This window comes from Amblyomma mixtum, chromosome 5 (genome assembly GCF_055824585.1).
Source record: "Amblyomma mixtum isolate Tamu chromosome 5, ASM5582458v1, whole genome shotgun sequence".
Taxonomy (NCBI): Eukaryota; Metazoa; Arthropoda; class Arachnida; order Ixodida; family Ixodidae; genus Amblyomma; species Amblyomma mixtum.
The window spans coordinates 48,269,522-48,286,708 of record NC_143016.1 but is presented as its reverse complement, the minus strand read 5'-3'; the positions used below and the strand labels follow the sequence as shown (position 1 = coordinate 48,286,708).

The 17,187-nt window shown below is 48.8% G+C and overlaps 3 protein-coding genes across 5 annotated transcripts in view; 2 read left to right on the top strand and 1 right to left on the bottom strand.

Moving 5' to 3' along the window:
- Window positions 1-239: 239 nt before the first annotated feature.
- LOC149342030 (cytochrome P450 307a1-like) lies at window positions 240-9,191 on the top strand. The gene is made up of 7 exons (XM_089544341.1): window positions 240-474; window positions 558-760; window positions 845-1,185; window positions 3,017-3,300; window positions 6,843-7,021; window positions 7,177-7,276; window positions 7,426-9,191. The coding sequence occupies exons 1-7, from the start codon at window positions 323-325 to the stop codon at window positions 7,679-7,681; spliced, it is 1,515 nt and encodes a 504-aa protein (XP_089400467.1). The 5' UTR covers window positions 240-322; the 3' UTR covers window positions 7,682-9,191.
- Window positions 9,192-11,775: 2,584 nt separating this feature from the next.
- On the bottom strand, window positions 11,776-14,078 carry Sec61beta (Sec61 translocon subunit beta). The gene is made up of 4 exons (XM_089542071.1): window positions 13,937-14,078; window positions 13,256-13,353; window positions 12,393-12,491; window positions 11,776-12,002 (listed from the first exon to the last, which is right to left on the bottom strand). The coding sequence occupies exons 1-4, from the start codon at window positions 13,937-13,939 to the stop codon at window positions 11,915-11,917; spliced, it is 288 nt and encodes a 95-aa protein (XP_089398197.1). The 5' UTR covers window positions 13,940-14,078; the 3' UTR covers window positions 11,776-11,914.
- A 316-nt stretch (window positions 14,079-14,394) lies between these two features.
- The window catches only part of Fs(2)Ket (Importin subunit beta Fs(2)Ket), a 36,041-nt gene continuing 33,248 nt past the window's right edge, over window positions 14,395-17,187 (top strand). For all 3 annotated transcript variants that reach the window (XM_089544340.1, XM_089544338.1, XM_089544339.1), the window contains exons 1-2: window positions 14,395-14,589; window positions 15,318-15,376. In XM_089544340.1, coding sequence (XP_089400466.1) covers window positions 14,541-14,589; window positions 15,318-15,376 — 108 coding nt within the window. In that variant the 5' untranslated portion in view covers window positions 14,395-14,540. The remainder of the gene's footprint in view (window positions 14,590-15,317; window positions 15,377-17,187) is intronic.

Below are 17,187 nucleotides of genomic sequence, written 5' to 3'. Positions count from 1 at the left end.
CTTTCAGCTGCAGCCGTTCTTCACCGAATCTTGCGCAGTTCGATAAGCGCTAATGGGGATCAGTTGCGGGCTGTGCTCATTGCTCAGGGCTGGGTATACCCACTGTCTGCTTCCGCTGCCTAAGCAGGACAAAAAGGATGACCCCTCACTAACAAGAAGGAAATACGTGCGCTCTTTTGCATTCGGATAAGATTAGAAGCGAACTACGATTGGCTGTTAGGTTGACACGTGGCTTTCTACGCAGCTGCGAGAGATTGTAGAGTCATGGTAGACACGGACCCACGGGGCGTCGCAGACAGTTTGCAGAGAACCAAGAGGCGCCATGGTCGCGGAATCGTTTTTCGCAGGAGCCCTCGTCGTGTTTGCTGCTGCGCTAGTGTTCCTGCAGCAATTTCATCGCAACCGAAGAGTTAAAAAGTTGCCTCCTGGGCCCTTAAACTTGCCTGTGATCGGTTCCTCTTATATCGTTGGAAGGTAAGTTGAGATGGACGGTTTTTGAAATGGTTGCTGGTGCTGTGCGGTCGACGAACCATCTCCGTTTCCTCTCGTTTCCGCAGGTACTCGAACGCATGGGATGCATTCAGCGACCTGAGGCGTTGGTACGGCGACGTGTACTCCATAAACCTCGGTTCCAGGCGCTGCCTGGTTGTCAGCTCTGTCGATGCTCTTCGTGAAGTACTCGTCACAAAGGCAGCGGACTTCGCCGACAGGCCGGATTCTTTGCGTTACCACGCAATATTCAAGGACAACCGAAATCTTTGTAAGGCGAATTTCTGTTGGCCGTATGCGTTCAGTGTGTAACGTTCTCCTAATGCATTTTTATTTCTTATGACCACCCCTCCAGCAATAGCACTATGCGACTGGTCTTCGAAGCAACGAACCAGACGGGAGCTTTGCTACCCAGTCATGCATCCAAAGCAAGGTTCCGCCGAGCAGTCACGACTGAGTGCTTCCATTGAGACCGAGCTGCTTCGCTTGATTAGCGAGTTCTCTGGCTCCTGTGGCACCGCGGTCAAGCCGCGGCAAGCCCTTCTGGTCACCACTGCGAACATCTTTTACACGTTCTTCTGCTCCGAGCGTTTCAGTCCTGGCGACCCGAAATTCTTGCGCATAGTGGACCTCTACAATGAAGTATTTCATCAACTTTTCCAAGGATTCGCCATCGACTTCATGCCATGGTTGAAGGTGAGGATGGTTCAAGATAAAATTATTTCTGTACATACGGTGCGTTTTTACTGTGTCCTCTGTAGAGAGAGCTATTGCCTAAAATATCTCTCCACGCGTATAATTCTCTCTCGCGGTCAATGTGTGCGGTCAATGAGATTTTGCTTACTCCGGGTTACTGAAAGAAATTGCATGCCTTTGGATTTTGAATTCTCGTCAGATGAACCTCGTGTTTCCCGTGCTTCTTTCTATTTTGCCTTACGAAGAATCCCTGCTTAACCGCAATGCGTTTCTGAAGCTCTATTTTAGAAGCTGAAGCATCCTTCAGTGCTCACGGCGGTGTCTCTGAAAACAGCAGCAAGCCTTTGCAAGCCTGTGACACGCTTCCAACTAAACTTCTTTTAAATTTGAAACTGAACTTTTCGAAACCAGCCCGGCTCCTTCAGGGCTGACAGGAGCCGAGCCGGCTCCGTGACGTTATTGCAAATTAAGCTTTAGTTGATGTGTCACAGTTTACTATAAATTATCAAACCCAACCATCCAGGCAGTTCTATCGAAATGTCTAGTTTTCAGTGTATGCGGATTGTTTATTATGGAAAGTGTGTCCGTATCGAAATATCGCTTGAGAAATTTACAGGGAATTTAGGCAGCGCTTCGTGCGACTTAATTTTAAAAAACATTTTACAAAACTCGCTTGTTTTTTTTTTCTTTACTACATTTTTGTGTAAATGGCAGACGTCTGCCATTTGCACAAAAATATTAATTGCACACACGACTAGAGCTCTCAATGAGTGAAACTGCACGTGTCTTGCAGCTAGCATGAAAGCGGAGACAGCTGGCGTGAGCACGGGTTCTGGGCCAATTGTTTCATCAGTATTCATTGTCTTCCGTTTGCGTATTCCGGATATTCATTTGTGTTATGTATATATCTAGGCATCGGCTGTTCGAAGCAACAGCTGTTTTGAACCTGACATATTTTTCAGCGTCCACTGGGTGCGCCGTTAGAATCAGCTGCAACGTCTTTAATGCGTTTTTGGAAGTCTCACTGTTGGTCATTGAGTGTCCATCTTTCATCGCCTTAGGTAACTGGTAATAAAGTTTTAGAGGGGGCACTGAGTACAGTTACTCCGTCCAACTGTTTTGCTCTGTAAAAAATGTATTATCTGGCTATTTTGAAGTCTGTTTGGCAGCAAAATTCCTTTATCAGCATGGAGGAAGGAAACAACTCAGGAGAGGCGGCTACACCACATTTTTTTAAGTCGGACGTGAAGGCTACACCCCCCCCCCCCCCCCCCTTCTGGACTTGGGTAATTTAATTTATCACAGCGCCTAGAGTATCGGTTTGCGTGGGCTGCGACATTACGGCGGAGTACACATAACCCTTACAAGTCACGTGCACCCTTACGTGAGCGCAAATTCCCTCCTCCTGGTCTGATATGAACCGCAGAACCGCCAGAAGACACGTGTGCTTGGAGCAGACCCCGAGCAGCGAAAGCGTTAGTTTTCTGGGCGCACGACACTTAAACTGTCCTCAGATGACGCCGTGCGCGGAAACCGAAACTATAGGAGAAAACTGCTATAATGGATATTTAAAGTATTTCTAGGGCCCTGCGCAGCGTTGTCAACAAAAAATAGCTTGATATCTGTTGAACAACTCCAGCCAGTCGAAATTCACTGTGCCCTCCACTACGGCAGTCCTTCTTTCGTCTTTCAGCCCCTCTTCTCCCCTTGTGCCACATGAAAAAGGCGACACTGGCGCGGAATGCTTTATGTCTGTACCTTGCTATTTTTTGAGCGGAACCATGTCCGTCGGCAGGCGTACTTACGCTTTTTAACTGCCTCCCCGTACCAGGTACTGCAGGGCAAACAGCTTCAGCTGCTGAGGGAAAAGTCTATGGAAATCTATCGTTTCACCACGGCGATCATGGACAGAAGGGAGAAGGATATGACCAGCGGCCCAGGACTGGATCAGCCGCGCGACGTTATGGACGTCCTGCTGCTCTCGCTCAAGGACCCGGCCACTGAAGGCAAACTGGACAGGGTCGAAGTTGCCGTCATAATCGAGGACCTCATCGGCGGCCACTCAGTCATCGCCAACCTCTGGGTCTGGTGCCTCTACATACTGAGCAGTTACCCGTAAGCAGAAACAGCAGCATGCATCCCACCTAATACGCCGCCATGCTTGCCTCGGGCAGGCCTTGCGTGAACGTAGCACGTGGTAACTTTCAAGGTCAAGGGCAGTGTCCTATTCTGTGCAGTGTTCCACGAGGCACTAAACGAACAGATCGCGCTGTGGAGTCCTTGCGGACTGGATATCGGTTCACACTGCACTCTAAACACGAAATGTCCCAGAAGGGAGTAAACGGCCCTATAGCGCATGGCCACGCGCAACTGCTTCCACATTGTTTCATATTATTGTGGTTGTTTTTGGTGCCTTATCTCGAAGTTTTAAGGCAGGGGTACCACTCTTTCGCAGCCCTTTTTCACAATGTTTGTCCGACAGCTGTAGAGTCCTTCCGCTCATTAGAACGGCAGTCTGGTACTGTTACTAGACCGACGTCGGTCGCGCTGTGGCGATCATGGTTAACTTTGAGCAAAAGCTATAGGTAACTAAGTGCAGCTCAAAGAAATTTTGCACTCTTGACGAAATATGCATGCACGATCCACAAAAGTGTAAATACGATTTTTTTTGTCAATTAGATTTGAAGCTATTGAGTAGCTAATGAGTCTTTTTGGCATTTTTTTAGAGCACCGGTTACCAATAGCTATTCATTGGCGCCAAAAACCGTTGTCAGTACCGCGAGATTAACATTTCATTTAAACGCTGCAGAAGCTGCTCTTTCTGCGTGTGCGTGTGCGATTTTTCAAAAAACTGGCATAGGCAGGCAAGTCGATAAAAAGTACTGTTTTATGCACTGTTTTTTGCTCGCTGCGTTTTTTGCCAAGAATTATTGCTTTTAACAACGCATGCCATTGAAACGCAAATACATTTCTTTCGGATGAGCTAAACCTTGTTTTTCTATCATACGCGGAAGGACTATACAGCGATCGCGCGAACATGGTAAAAAATGGCCACTCGCCGCGAAATCGTGGTATCTCCGCCATAAATTGCGCGCGGCCAAGAGCGTCAGGCACTGCGACCCTCGACGACCACTGAGCACGCTCGCTGCTATCACCGCCGCCTATTTGTGCACTTGTTTGTGGGTGCAAGTGAGCCCAATAAAGAGTTCGTTTAGGGACCACTCCAGTCGGTTCGTGCATAGCCCACGGCGCTATCACCAACGACGTGACAATAAACCAGTGCTGACCTCGGTACTAATTGTTAGGAATGTGGTATGGCTATCGCTGAACTTCCGCGAAAATACTGGAATTCTATCTCTGTCCTGAATTATCGGTTTGGTTTTATGGGGGTTAACGTCCCAAAGCGATTCAGGCTATGAGGGATGTCGTAGTGGAGGGCTGCGGATAATTTCGACCACCTGCCATCGAAACTCGACCGCCGCGGCCGGGATCGAATCCGCAACGTTCCGGTCAGCACCAGAGTGTCATAATCACTGTATCACCGCTGCGGCTTTTTCAGGAATACGAGTAACGATTGCAATAGTTTGCACATCAGTTATGAGAGACGACAGAGTGAGGGCTCCAAATTTCGGCTATACGGTATTCTTTCACGCACACGGAACGTTGACGTGCACTGACATCGCACAGAACGTGGGCGTTTTCTTGTTCGTTTCTGTCGAAATGCGGCTGCCGTGATTCGATTCCGCGACCTTCGGCCCGGCACCCGAATTCCGTGTCCATTAAGCCACCTCGGCGTGTGCATTCGGCTCACGATAGAAGTTTGCGAGTGAAGTTAGCGGCACTGCAGTCGGAATCAGTACGAACGTGGTCACCAGGCCGAACGTACTTTATCAAAATACCACGGTTTATATTAGCGCGAAGACCGAACAAAATGCATGCGACAGTTAGCTCATTCGTATGCATCACTTTTACGGAAGAATGGGGGTCGTCTTACCAGAAAATAAAAAAATAGTGTAGGTCCGTCGGCACAAGAGCGGTCACCTTCAAATTGACGCTAACTGTACGTTAGTGGCTAGACAGCAGGTAAAATAGGCAGTTCGCGCATTTGCACATACAGCGCATTTTTTATTGGGGAGCATTTCTGGCAGCACTCCCTGGGTATCAGCGGTGTGCCTCTGTGTGTGTGAAGCCTTTGCGTCGCAGGTATAACTGGCTCCATGGGTCAGTAGACACCTCCGCTTTGAGGTACGTGGCGATGGTATCCACCTACAGAAAAAAAAAAGAACCGTACTTTCGCACAATATTTTATACTTAGCAATGCTAAACCGCCAGCCATTATTAGAGAATTAGCCTCCTATAGTAGGATACAACTTAAAAAAATAGCAGTTGCAAACACTGGGCCGCGGTCGGCGGCGTCCTGTATTACTCCGCTGGCCAATCGCAACAGTAAACGAAATCAGCTTTTTAATGTTTGACTATATCAAACAATCCACGCGTCAAAATTCTAGAGCTCATAATTTTTTTCATGTGATAATCTTCTTGTTTACGTAACAAGATACGTTTAAGCAACGGACTATTTTTTCGTCGTGGAGGAATTCTGCGCGCGGAGGCTGAATGTGGGCGGAGCTTCACTGCAGACTTAAGTTGTATCCGACTATAGTCATGCTGATTTCCCGGTAAAATCCAAGATGGCGGCTCCAATGGCAACGCCACTGTATCCCAGCGGTTGCAATGATAAAAGAGGCGGTTACATAATGGAATACAATAACAGACGGCATCGTGATGCCCGGGCACCACAACTAGAAACTAAACTATGTCGTATGTCGATCGAAACTATGTAGTCCCGACATTCGTGTAAAATTTGTGTGCCAACCGTTTGCCACATAATGTTCCGGACGGTGTCATACGGTTCAGCGTTTCGTGCAACATAAACCTACTAGTTACGTTAGTCTAGCTCGCGGCAGGGTTTCGAACCGGTGACCTCTGTTAGGTGTGTTAACGCCTGCTATTCGATCGCTGCCTCATTTTAATCTTGTTTTTATACTTAGTGCTAATTTAGACGAGGCAGTGCTCTATTGCTTTTGACATAGACTGGAGAGAGATTTTATAGAGCACATAAGAGTACAGCCTTGCTATAAAGGTTTGCCTTGCGATTGTTGGATGATCTGCGATGACGCGAACGGATGATTACATAAAGTGGCCGGAAGGGGGTCAAGTTTTGATGAAGTGTTATGAAGTGAAGGTCTTGAGTTGCGCACGTTGCCTCGTCATTTATTTACATCATGCATTTCTTGGCCTTTTTTCGCTGAAAAAATGGGTGACAATGAGGACTTCACGCACAATATTTAGCTCGAGAGAGAGGACCCCCGCCGCCCCTCCCTCCCTGAAATCTGCCCGCTACAAGCAGTCTTTTCAGACATTTACTTCCGCGCGCGCGCTAATAACCTGCCGTTATGCTTCTTGTCTACTCAACTCAAGGCCTGAAACCGTATACCACGTGGATTTACTGCGCTAGTAACATGGTTTATGCCAGAATTTTCTCACTGTCCGAAGTAGTGACGACGCTGACATCTGTGGAATAAGTTCAAGTGAACGCTTTACAACCGACTTGCGTATACCGACGCCAACGGCATCCCAACAGAGTTTCCTGTGTGCAGGGAAGTGCAAGAGAAGATTAGGGAGGAAACGAGGTCGCTGCTCTCCTCCGAGGAGCGAAGGCCCTCCCTTTCGGACCGAAGCCGCCTGTGCTACACCGAAGCCACGCTGTACGAGGTGATCAGGGTCGTCAACTCGCCCATCATCCCGCACGTCTGCACCAACGACACCACGGTCCAGGGTAAATCGGCATTGTACTTTGCCCATTAATTCTTGCCCACTTCCTCTTCCCTTGCCCGCGTGCTGCCTGGTAGTGCCTGCTAAATTTTTATATTTTAGCATGGCCGGTGCAATTACCGACCATTCGTGCGATGCTTGCGGTTTTTCACTGCGCAGGATTCCACGTGTCGCGAGGAACCGTGGTGATGTTCAACACGAACGACATCAACTATTCGTCGGATCTATGGAAGAAGCCTTGGAATTTCAACCCTGAAAGGTGATGACCATATTTATTAAATTCGGAAGGCGACGAAAGGCTGCTGAAGGGCCTCGCATTCCCGTACATGTTTGCTCTTCGTGACGCCTTCATTTCTTGGTGCGGCCGATCGCGTAGCTCCTTCATCCGCGTCATCGCTCATTGCGCAGGTTTCTCAACGAAGACGGCTCTGTGCTGAAGCCCGGCTACTTCTTTCCTTTCGGCACCGGCAAGCGCTCCTGCATGGGCGACGGCCTGGTGCGGGCCACGCTGGTGCTCGGCATGGCGACGTTGCTCACACGCTTCAAGCTCTCTCTGGCCCCCAACCAAGAACCGGCCGACTTCGCCCAATTTCGCGGCAAGGTCATCTTCGACCGCGACCCCGAGATCGTCTTCACGGAGGTCTCTGCAGAGCGGCGCCCATAGCTCCGCGTCATCGCCTGACTCGTTCGCTAAGCCTACTCACGCGTCAAGGTGCTCGTCCCCGTACCTGTACCGCGGGACGCTTGACCGTTTTCGCGAACTTCGTCAGACTACCACGCACTCAACACAAACTCACGGAGGTCTACCGCGAGGTGCAGCCGACTGCTTTGCCCTCGGCTTACTCGAAGAAACATGGTTTCACTCACACCGCCGCGCGTGCTCGTTTCAAGCGGCCAATTCTCTGCCTGGTACACTCGGAGCGCAGTATGCCAGCATCGGCACGTCACGCCCGCAGCACACGGGCACTGGAATGGCTGGACTCGGCGAGAACTTAACCGTCGCGCAGCGTCACAGACTAGCGGAACTAACACGGTTCCGTGCTTTCTCGTGGCTAAACTGTTTCGCCGGGGCAGCGGCTCGGGCAAGAGGGGAGCCCAGGGCTTCGGCCCAGCGCAGAGGCACGTCGTCGTCGCTTCGGTGCGGCCGCGATCGGCGCGAGCGGTTCGCGCGTCCGAAACCCGGCCTCGGCTCAGCTTCGTGCTCCCGTGCCACCCGTGGGCGCCGCTGCCTCGGCGCGGTCGCGCCAACAACCTCACGTTCATTCTAACACTTTGAAGCTGGCGGATTGACGTCTCTTCTTCCGTAAAAGACAACGCCATTGGTACTGAGCTGTGCCAACAAAGCTTGCAACCCTTACGAGTATCCCGATATAGTGCACAGTCGCTCACACTTTCTGCATTAGGCGGTTCAGCCGTTGAAAGGTTATATAAAGCATACACCAGCGCTGACTGGCTCGTTGTGTAACCGCCGCTGGAGCGCCATCGATCGGCATCTCGGAGGTCAAACATGGCGCAACGTGTCTGCTCCTCGAAGCAGCGACTAACAGTCCTGGGGCGATCCGTACTTGCGGTTTAACTCGTGGACCATGTACCGTTGTCCACGACGAGCAGAATTTTCGCCCTCATTTCCTACCGGCATTCACCCGTCTCACGCACATCAGCCACCCGCGCGCCTCATTGCTCACCCGACGACTGGAGCGGGCGTCCCGCCGTCGCAGCCAGAGGTGCCCGCGTGTGGTGCGGCGAGCGCGTTGCTGCTGCCGGGGTCGGGAACTTGCGCGCGCCAAGCGCGTCCGCGCCGAACCGCGGCCGAAACCTCCGAGCGAACGTGCCTTTTGCGACTCGATGGTCCTAGCTCTGGGCACTCCTCTTGTCCCGAACCTTTGGATGCGCGTGTACGGACGCCGCTGCAGGGGGGCCCCTCCACCCTCGACCTCCAGGAGCTGTCGCCATTTCTTTGCTGCTCTACTCATTTTAAAGTTTTAGCGCAGATAGCTTGTAGTTACACTTCTTTAAAAGTTGCACTGACAGCAGGTAAACTGCACCTCGAGTGTTGTTTTATTACGATGATTTTGCACCGTGCTGTAATGTATTTTGAGTATGCAACTTTTGATGGCTAATAAATTCACTCCCGAACACGTCGCACTTCTTTGTTGCACGTTGCAATGAAGTGATTTCACGGTGCATATGTCTGATTTGTACTCCTTTGCCTAAATTTTATCTGCATTGGAGGTACGGAGCTGCTTGGAAGTGAACGCTGCTCACACTTGTACAGTACACACTGCGAAACTGATTTCTTGCCAAGAACGTGTCAAGACAAAAAAAAAAATGGCAGTGGCTTAGCTCAGCTATGCCAGGATATACGTAGCGACAGCTATAGTGTCCGGATGAACGGAATTCAGTGCCCGGATGTTGGCTCTCTGTCTCGGCGTGACGTCACCACACTGCCGACAACGGGAGCTAAAAACATTTCATGCTTAAAAAAAACTACAAAGGTATTGCCGGGTATAACTTCACCTCGCACTCACGACACTCGCTGGCCAAACTAAAAGCAGACTCCAAATGTGTCTGTTCTCTATACCCCCACCTGCAGTTGTCCCCACCCAAGACCCATGTTATGTAGCTCACCGCGTGAAACAGCGCACTCGCGTGCGGCCCGGCTGAGCAGTGGCAAACAGAATAGCCCACGGTTCGGTAGTTTCGGATTCTGGCGCGACGCACACGTGCACGCACTCAAGGTTACCGGAAGTTTGCTGTCGCAGCCGTGGTGGTGGTGGTAGTGGTTTATTTTCAAGAATAAAAAAAAAAAAGTGAAGCAAAAGAGTGTTGCCGGCCGCGGCAATTGCTATCTAATATCTTAAGCGCCCGAGCTGCAGCCGGCGGAAATGAAAGGGAGAGGATAGTGAGGAGAAGTACAGAGGGGAGCGACAGCAAGAAAGGACAGGGGAGAGCTTTGTACACTATTTACAAAATACTAAAGTAATGAAGTTCGCGCCGCTCACGCGGTAATGTCCAAGCATTGTCCGAAAATAAGTGCGCGCGAGCGGCCACTGTGTACAATCACTCACAAAAAGAAGTGAACTGTACATAGCCGCGTGCACGTAGTGTCCTGTCTCGGACTAATCGCGCGCGCGACACACTGCACTATCGGCCGGGGCGGGCGCCCGGCCGCGTATACCGTCCGAGGTAGCACCCACGGAGCGCTCGTATCACGCGTGCACTACCTGGCGAAGAGCAAGCAGGAAGTCAAGCCCGCCTGCTCGATGAACGCAGAGGCTCACCATTGTTCTGTGACGGGTGCGCGCACTGCCGCGCGGCCACAGGGGCGCTTCGAGACTGCCCGGGATGATTCCCAGCGCCCTGTAGGCCGCGAGCATCTCGCGACGCGGCACTGCAGAAGCGGCACAGCGAAGGAGCATGTGCTCCAATATCTCCACTGCGCCGCAGCCGTTCCACCGGAAGCAATTTACTAACGAATCGTGAACTTTTTTTTGGCACCACTCACTCACCTTTCGCAGCAGCACGCGGACACGCCGATCTTCTCAAGCCTGTCCTGAGCGCACCCACGTGCATTCTGGTGTGTGCGCGCACAGCAGGTAGTGCAAAATATGCGAGAAAGCTTTTTTTCAAAAATCTGTGTAAAAGTGTTGGGGATGCGCAAATTACGCAAGGAAATACGGTAGCGCCCTTGACTAGTGCAAATTCACTACTACGATGCAAAAAACACACTGCTGTAACCTTTCACATTAGGAAATATTCAAGACTGAGCCATATGGGAAGTATACAACAGGTAGGAACGCACACATGCAGTGTTCTGAAATGCAATCGTCAGTGCATCTGTTTGCTGGTGATATTTCCAGATGGTCACAGAAGAGCTCACTTTGAGGTAGACTTTCAGAAAGCCTGAAAAATAGCTACAGCTAAGCAAGAGGTATGGTTCGAAGTTGTAATGCTGCAAGTTTAGATGGCAAAATGGTAATTAACACACATGCAGTTGGTTTGTAGTATTTTCCTTCTTTACACACAGAGCTTTGGTTACTTGAGCAAGGTGTTTTCGTTTTTGTGACCGTCATTTTCCGGCCTCTACTCTACAAGTGGTGAGTGGGATTTCCCCCTGCATTTTGCCATGTGCTTGGTGGCAGTGGGCAAGTGTACGCACATTATGAGATGAGACTTTTTATTTACGATGGGGCTTCTATTGCTAATACATTAAAACTGCAAATATTTAGAAAAAAATAAGAAATAATTGACAACGCTTATTCTAAAGTGCTGGAGTGCAGGCTTAATGCTATGTTAATTATGCTAGTGCCATACCAAGTTGTAATAATTTCAGGCACTAGTAGTGTGTACAAATCAAGAAGTCTACTGTTCAAGTATTTGATTTTTTATAAACTACACCCCCGAGGAAACAGCCAGCAGCTTACCCATGCAGTGAAACTGGCTGCTTTAAGAGAAGGGCACCTCATGAAGTGACCACCACTTGAGGTCAAAGGCCAACATGACCATGAGAAAGTCACATGAGGAATGGTGTCTCTCAAAGTAGGCAAACTCGCATCCCACTTCAACGCAACAAGGGGCCCGAAACCAATAATTTGTCATTTAAAGCACTGAATGCCCAAACTATACAATATGAAGCAACAGCCAGTTCAGATGAAGCTGCAAGCATTTACAAAGCCAGCATTCATGCATTCACCAATACACAAAAAGAAAAAAAAAAGGGGGGGGGGGGGGTTGTGGTAACACAAGTGACCGTACAACTGAGGGAAACCTTCACATGTGTATTGGTTCAATGTACAGAGTCTGTCTTTGCCTGATGATGACGGAGCAGCGGTCAAGACTGTGGTCCCAAGGGGGCAGAGACAAATTGCAGGTGTGTGTGCCTTGTGGCCGGCTTTGTTCAGGATCTTGTGTACTTCCCCCAGATGTGGAGCATGAACACAGAGGCAATGAACAATAGGCTCATCACCAGCACTGGCACAGGACCCCTGTGTGAAACAATGGAAAATTGCGTGAACATACTACGACATGCACATGACAAATGAGCTCTATGTTGTACAGGAGTTATAACACACAGAAAGCTGCATAGCACTGGCTGCAGGCAGGGAAAAAGCAAGGAAAAAGCTGAAGGTTAAGTGAACAAAAAAAATGATAACTTCAGAGTGAAATGATCAGACTGCACAGTTGTCATGTGTGTGTACATGGTATGTCTAGCATTGTAATACACACAATTTTTATACGAAAAGACATCCAACTTCGCCAAACAAGTTCCAAAGTTTCAGGCTGCTCACGGCATGCTAGTCTCATCAGATCATTCACAAATAACCTTGAAGCACCTCAGCCTCTCTTCATACATTATTTAAAGAGAATGCACTCACACTTTGATTCCTGGAGAGTCATCCGTGTAGAACTTCCACATTCCACCACCAGCTGCCCCTGGGGTACGTGTCCTGCCACTGCTCGCCGAGGTGGTTTTCCTAGTGCAGAACAGAATCGGTCAGGCATAGAGAAACTGGACTGCAAGACTCCCGTATGTTCACCACCTTATCATGATAATTTGTTCAGTTCTAACAGACAGCAAAGTCAATAATGCTGCCCATAGAGATACAAAGCTGTGAGACTGTAATGGCAGCTTGAACTATTCCCTGCACATTTCAAAGGCTTGTTCCCTTCACAATATGCATGCTGCATATTCTGCCAACAACGTCATAAAAATGTCGCCGAGATTGTGCAAGATGGTACTTCTTTATTTGTCCAAAGCGCAATATCTTTAATTACTGAAGGTCTAGGTAACGTCCTGGCAGACTTGGACAAGCCAGGGGCTCACCATAAGTCTACTGTCATTTCTGGCTCATGAAGAGTACAGCTTTCGTGTTTTAGACCGGATTAAGGCGAGTAGGGCTCGTACAAAGCATTTTTTTTGTTTGCCGAAAGATGGCAGCAATGGTATTTTTGGCTGGACACCTCATCAGGTGCCCACCTGTTGTATTAAAGGTCCATTAAGGGATTAAGAGACGCACATGTCTCCGCTTATCGCACTGCTATCAGATGAACATCAGTCCAATATTCAACAGGGAGCTTTAGCAGTGAAGGTCCAAGCTTACCCAGTGCCTCAAAATCAGCTTAGCAGACATCGCTTAGGCTCACAAGCGAGCTGATGCTCACAGTGTATGAAGCAATGAGCAAGTTAACGTAGACAGAAACAGGAGGAGTGAAACAAGACCAAAATAGGTCGTGGTACCTTTGCTTGACAGTCGAACCTCCCGAGGAGCGTGGCGCAGCCACCGTCTTCGGTGACCTGCCTCCAGCCCCGACGTTTGTAGAGCTTGGCGATGCCGGCTGAAAGTGGAGTCAGCCAGTGAGGAAACGGATACAAATGGATAACGCGTTGCACGCAGCGACGTTGTGATGACAAGCGCTTAAGTGTCCAGTATGGTGCTTGCATTACGCGTGTTCCCCTAACGCCACCAGCTTTTCTTTTCTCCTGTACGAGTTGCTAATCATTACGGACATGATATAACGACAATACTTACACTACAGACATTACAGACTCAACGGTCATGTCTGCTCACGACCCGGATATCATCAGCTATGCGACCCAGACAAGTAACAGAGAAACAACCTCATGCTAAAGAATATCCGGCGAACGAGTTAGGAGCAACGCGAAATCAGCGACAACACTGCATATTACAAATCAGCAACTAGCAACTATGTTGATATGGTACCGTCACTATCGAGCTTAACCGTGAAGGGGACAGAAGTTCAGACTTTAAGGTAACGAAAGAGAACTTCGACATCACTTGGGTCACACATAGGTCAAATAGAAGGTCCTCTAACCATTTTCCTATGTTAATCTCAGGAACCCTCTCTTTAATAAGAACAGCAGAGCAAGGACTAAGAGAAAAGGCAAGCGACCCCTCACCATTGCTGCAGCTACTGTGCGAGCTCCACAACAGAAGAGGACAACGTCACTTATGAAGCGAACACGTCGTTGGCCCACGACTTGATAAGGCCTGGCCGTTTTAGTAAAACATCTGCGCCTTAGTAGGTAGCAGCAGTTGCTAGATAAATACTTTCTTCAATATTGTTATTTTGTAATTAAAAACAACCTTATTTAAGAAAGCTTATGCAGTGATAAATTGAATAATTACAAATTATTTAAATTGTGAAAACGCAAAATAGAAACTGAATGTTGGCAATCGCAAAGGGAACTATAAACGCAATATAGTTAAGAAATATTATTTAAAGAATTTATATTGTCTACATTGCTGTTAGACACGCCTGCTGGCACACAATGAGAAATAATTTTTATACGAATTGGCATTCCACTGTTTCGTACGCGGAGGTTTGCCAACTGCACCAATCAGCGGTGGCCTTCGGAGAGAGGCGCTCTTTCAGCGTGCGCACTACCCTTTTGCGCACATCCATGTGCTTCGCGCTCGCCGGTAATGAAAGTTTGCAGTAGAGAAAAGATTGTTTTTTGAGACGTGTAGGTTTCCTTCATCTACCGTCGCTTGACGGCCTGGATGACCACGATGGATCTAACCACCATTCTAGAGAAAACAGTCTCACCAGGTAACGTTCCAAAGGCATGGCGACAGCTCCCGGCCAGCCATTCATGGTTTTACGAATCCTCCTCACGCTAAGCCTTGCCGCCGAGCTGTCTGATAGCATTTGAATTATTGTGCTCTTTGAGCGACGGAACTGGTAATTGAGTAATTTGCGTAGGATGCGTTTAATGTATTTGGTTGCTTACTCTTGGACAGTGGTCTGAGATTATATGCTAATGTCTGAGAAAACAAGCGAACGACGGCGCATATTCGATTGTCGGCCAATTCGCCGATAATCGTCACATAAAGGACATACCGCGTGTACGCGCGCGTAGCATTGGCAGCATTCGTTTGAACGTGCCCAGTGTATGGATTTGACACGACGCGGCTACGCCGGGTGTCTGGGCGTCGTTCTCGGAGACGCCGCCGTCGAGAGAAATGTTATCGTAATCGAGAACCGCGCGCGCGCGCGCCGCCGGTGCCACCCGAACATTCCTCAGTCATCGAACTCACTGCGTCACCGCTGTTATGTGCGATGTTTCAATGTAGCCATCATCGTGCGATTCGCTTTAGGGCCATCGTTGATCGCACGACGGCTCACTGGCGGTACTCAAACAAACGGCGCAAATTAAAACCTTTCTGACGTCCGTCCCGTGGCCACCGTTGATCGGTCGTCTGGCTTTGGCGCGCATGGGCATGACAGTTGCTCACTTGACCGGCGGCTCATTCGGTTCCCCTGGCCTGCTCTTGCAGACAAAAATGAATTGGAAGCAGCGCAGAGGTACCTGGAGCAGGCCGCCCAGACCAATCTGGTGAGTGAGGACGTGACTCATCGGCCCTTCTTTGCGGCTATCGCGCTTTGTCTGTCGTGCATGGCGCGGTTGCCTGGACGTCACGTTGCGGTCACTGCCGGACGCCTGGCATATCGGTCTTGAGCAGACCGCGCATTCCGGTCGGTCACTGTTCCAGGTGTTCGAACACGTTGCCATGTTTCACTGCATAATGTGGTGCCAGACCACTCTACAGCATCCCAGCTGATCAAATGGTTTAAGCCAGAAAGCGGGGCTAAAGACGGTAAGATCCGAGTCCTGCGTGCAGACTCGGTTGAAAATGTAATTGCAGTTGCTCGTGCGCCCAGTTTCATTATGTTTTGTTGAGTATGTAGAACAAGAAATCTATTCTCGGCTTGTTCACACAGTGGTTACATAATGGCAATCATTGGCGTCGGTGTACTTCCTAACGAGTTGACAGGACTGCTGAAAGTATATTTGGTTCATCTGCTGCAGCAGTGCAGATGCGGGAAGGTTCAGTTAGATCAGAATTTTAGCTTGTTAAAAGTGCTCCTCTCTTTGCAAGCTGCATTAGTTTGGCAAATGGCAGGTGCACAAGAGAGGTTCATTGACGATAAATGTTTGCATAATAACTGGTTTTCATGCCACTTATGAGAAAAACAAATTATACTAATGTTAAGAGCAGTTATCTTAGTTCCCGTGTTGGTACAGGAAAGTCTTCAGGACGTAGCATAAAATTGAATTTTCCTAAATCTCTCTTTTAGTATGATCGTTGCTTGCAGTTCTGTTATTGGCTATGTAGGCAGTCTTGTTATGAAAACCTGTTTGTGCCACGTATAATGGATTGCTAGCCAACATATGATTCCAGCTCTGTGCTAAATCTTTGTAACTGGTGTGCTGAAGTTATGCATCCACTGACATTAATTATGACAGAGGCTCTGCCAGTATAATGAATGCATCTTAAGATGTAATATATAGCTGCTATCGTGTGAGCAAGTACTGCTTAGTGTCAGTGTACATAATCATCTTTGGGGAGGGAGCAAATAAAACAGATGCACGAAGGAAAGCACGTGAACATTTAATTGATTTGGATATTTTCAAATGGTGGGGAATGGACATTAATTTGTGGCTCAACAGGAAAAATGTTCATTCATTGACATGTCAGTCGTTATTGGTGGTCCTAAATTGGATTTTGTATTGCTTATTTTTTAAGGCGGAAGCTTTTAATGTCTCATCGTTGTAAGCAGCAGTTGTCGACAGAAAATGTCACGCTTTTCAATTGGTGGAAACAGTCGTGACGTCACAGTGCCCGAATTTCAAACGGGGCCAATTGTACTTTTGCTAGTAACCATGCAACCAATTGATGCTCCAAGTAAGTGGGACTGAGCTTAGTTAATTGCTTAATTATCCAATTAGCCTAATTAGCCTTACTAGTCAGGCCATATAAATAAATAAAACCGATTAAGAAATTGGTCGAGCTCAGGAATCGAACCCCGGTCTTCGGCGTGAGAGACGAGCATGCTATCCACTCCGCCATGCCAGCTCGATGGTTTGGAATGAACAAAGGTGCGTGTCTAGTGAATACGGTGTCTTCGCTCACTGCCATCCTCCTCCATTCCCTTCCTGCGAGGTTTAGGTGTCCACCGACAAATGAGAGACAGATACATTTCCTTTCCTCAAAAACCAATTTACCGACGAGCGAGGCGTAGAACCGAATGGGCGATGGCGTTCTATGGACTCCTTGGCAGCGTTGCAAGACGCTGTCGCGTTCCACTCTTAGGGGCGAAGCTTAACATCTTAACCACACATCAGTGACCACACTTTAGGTCAAA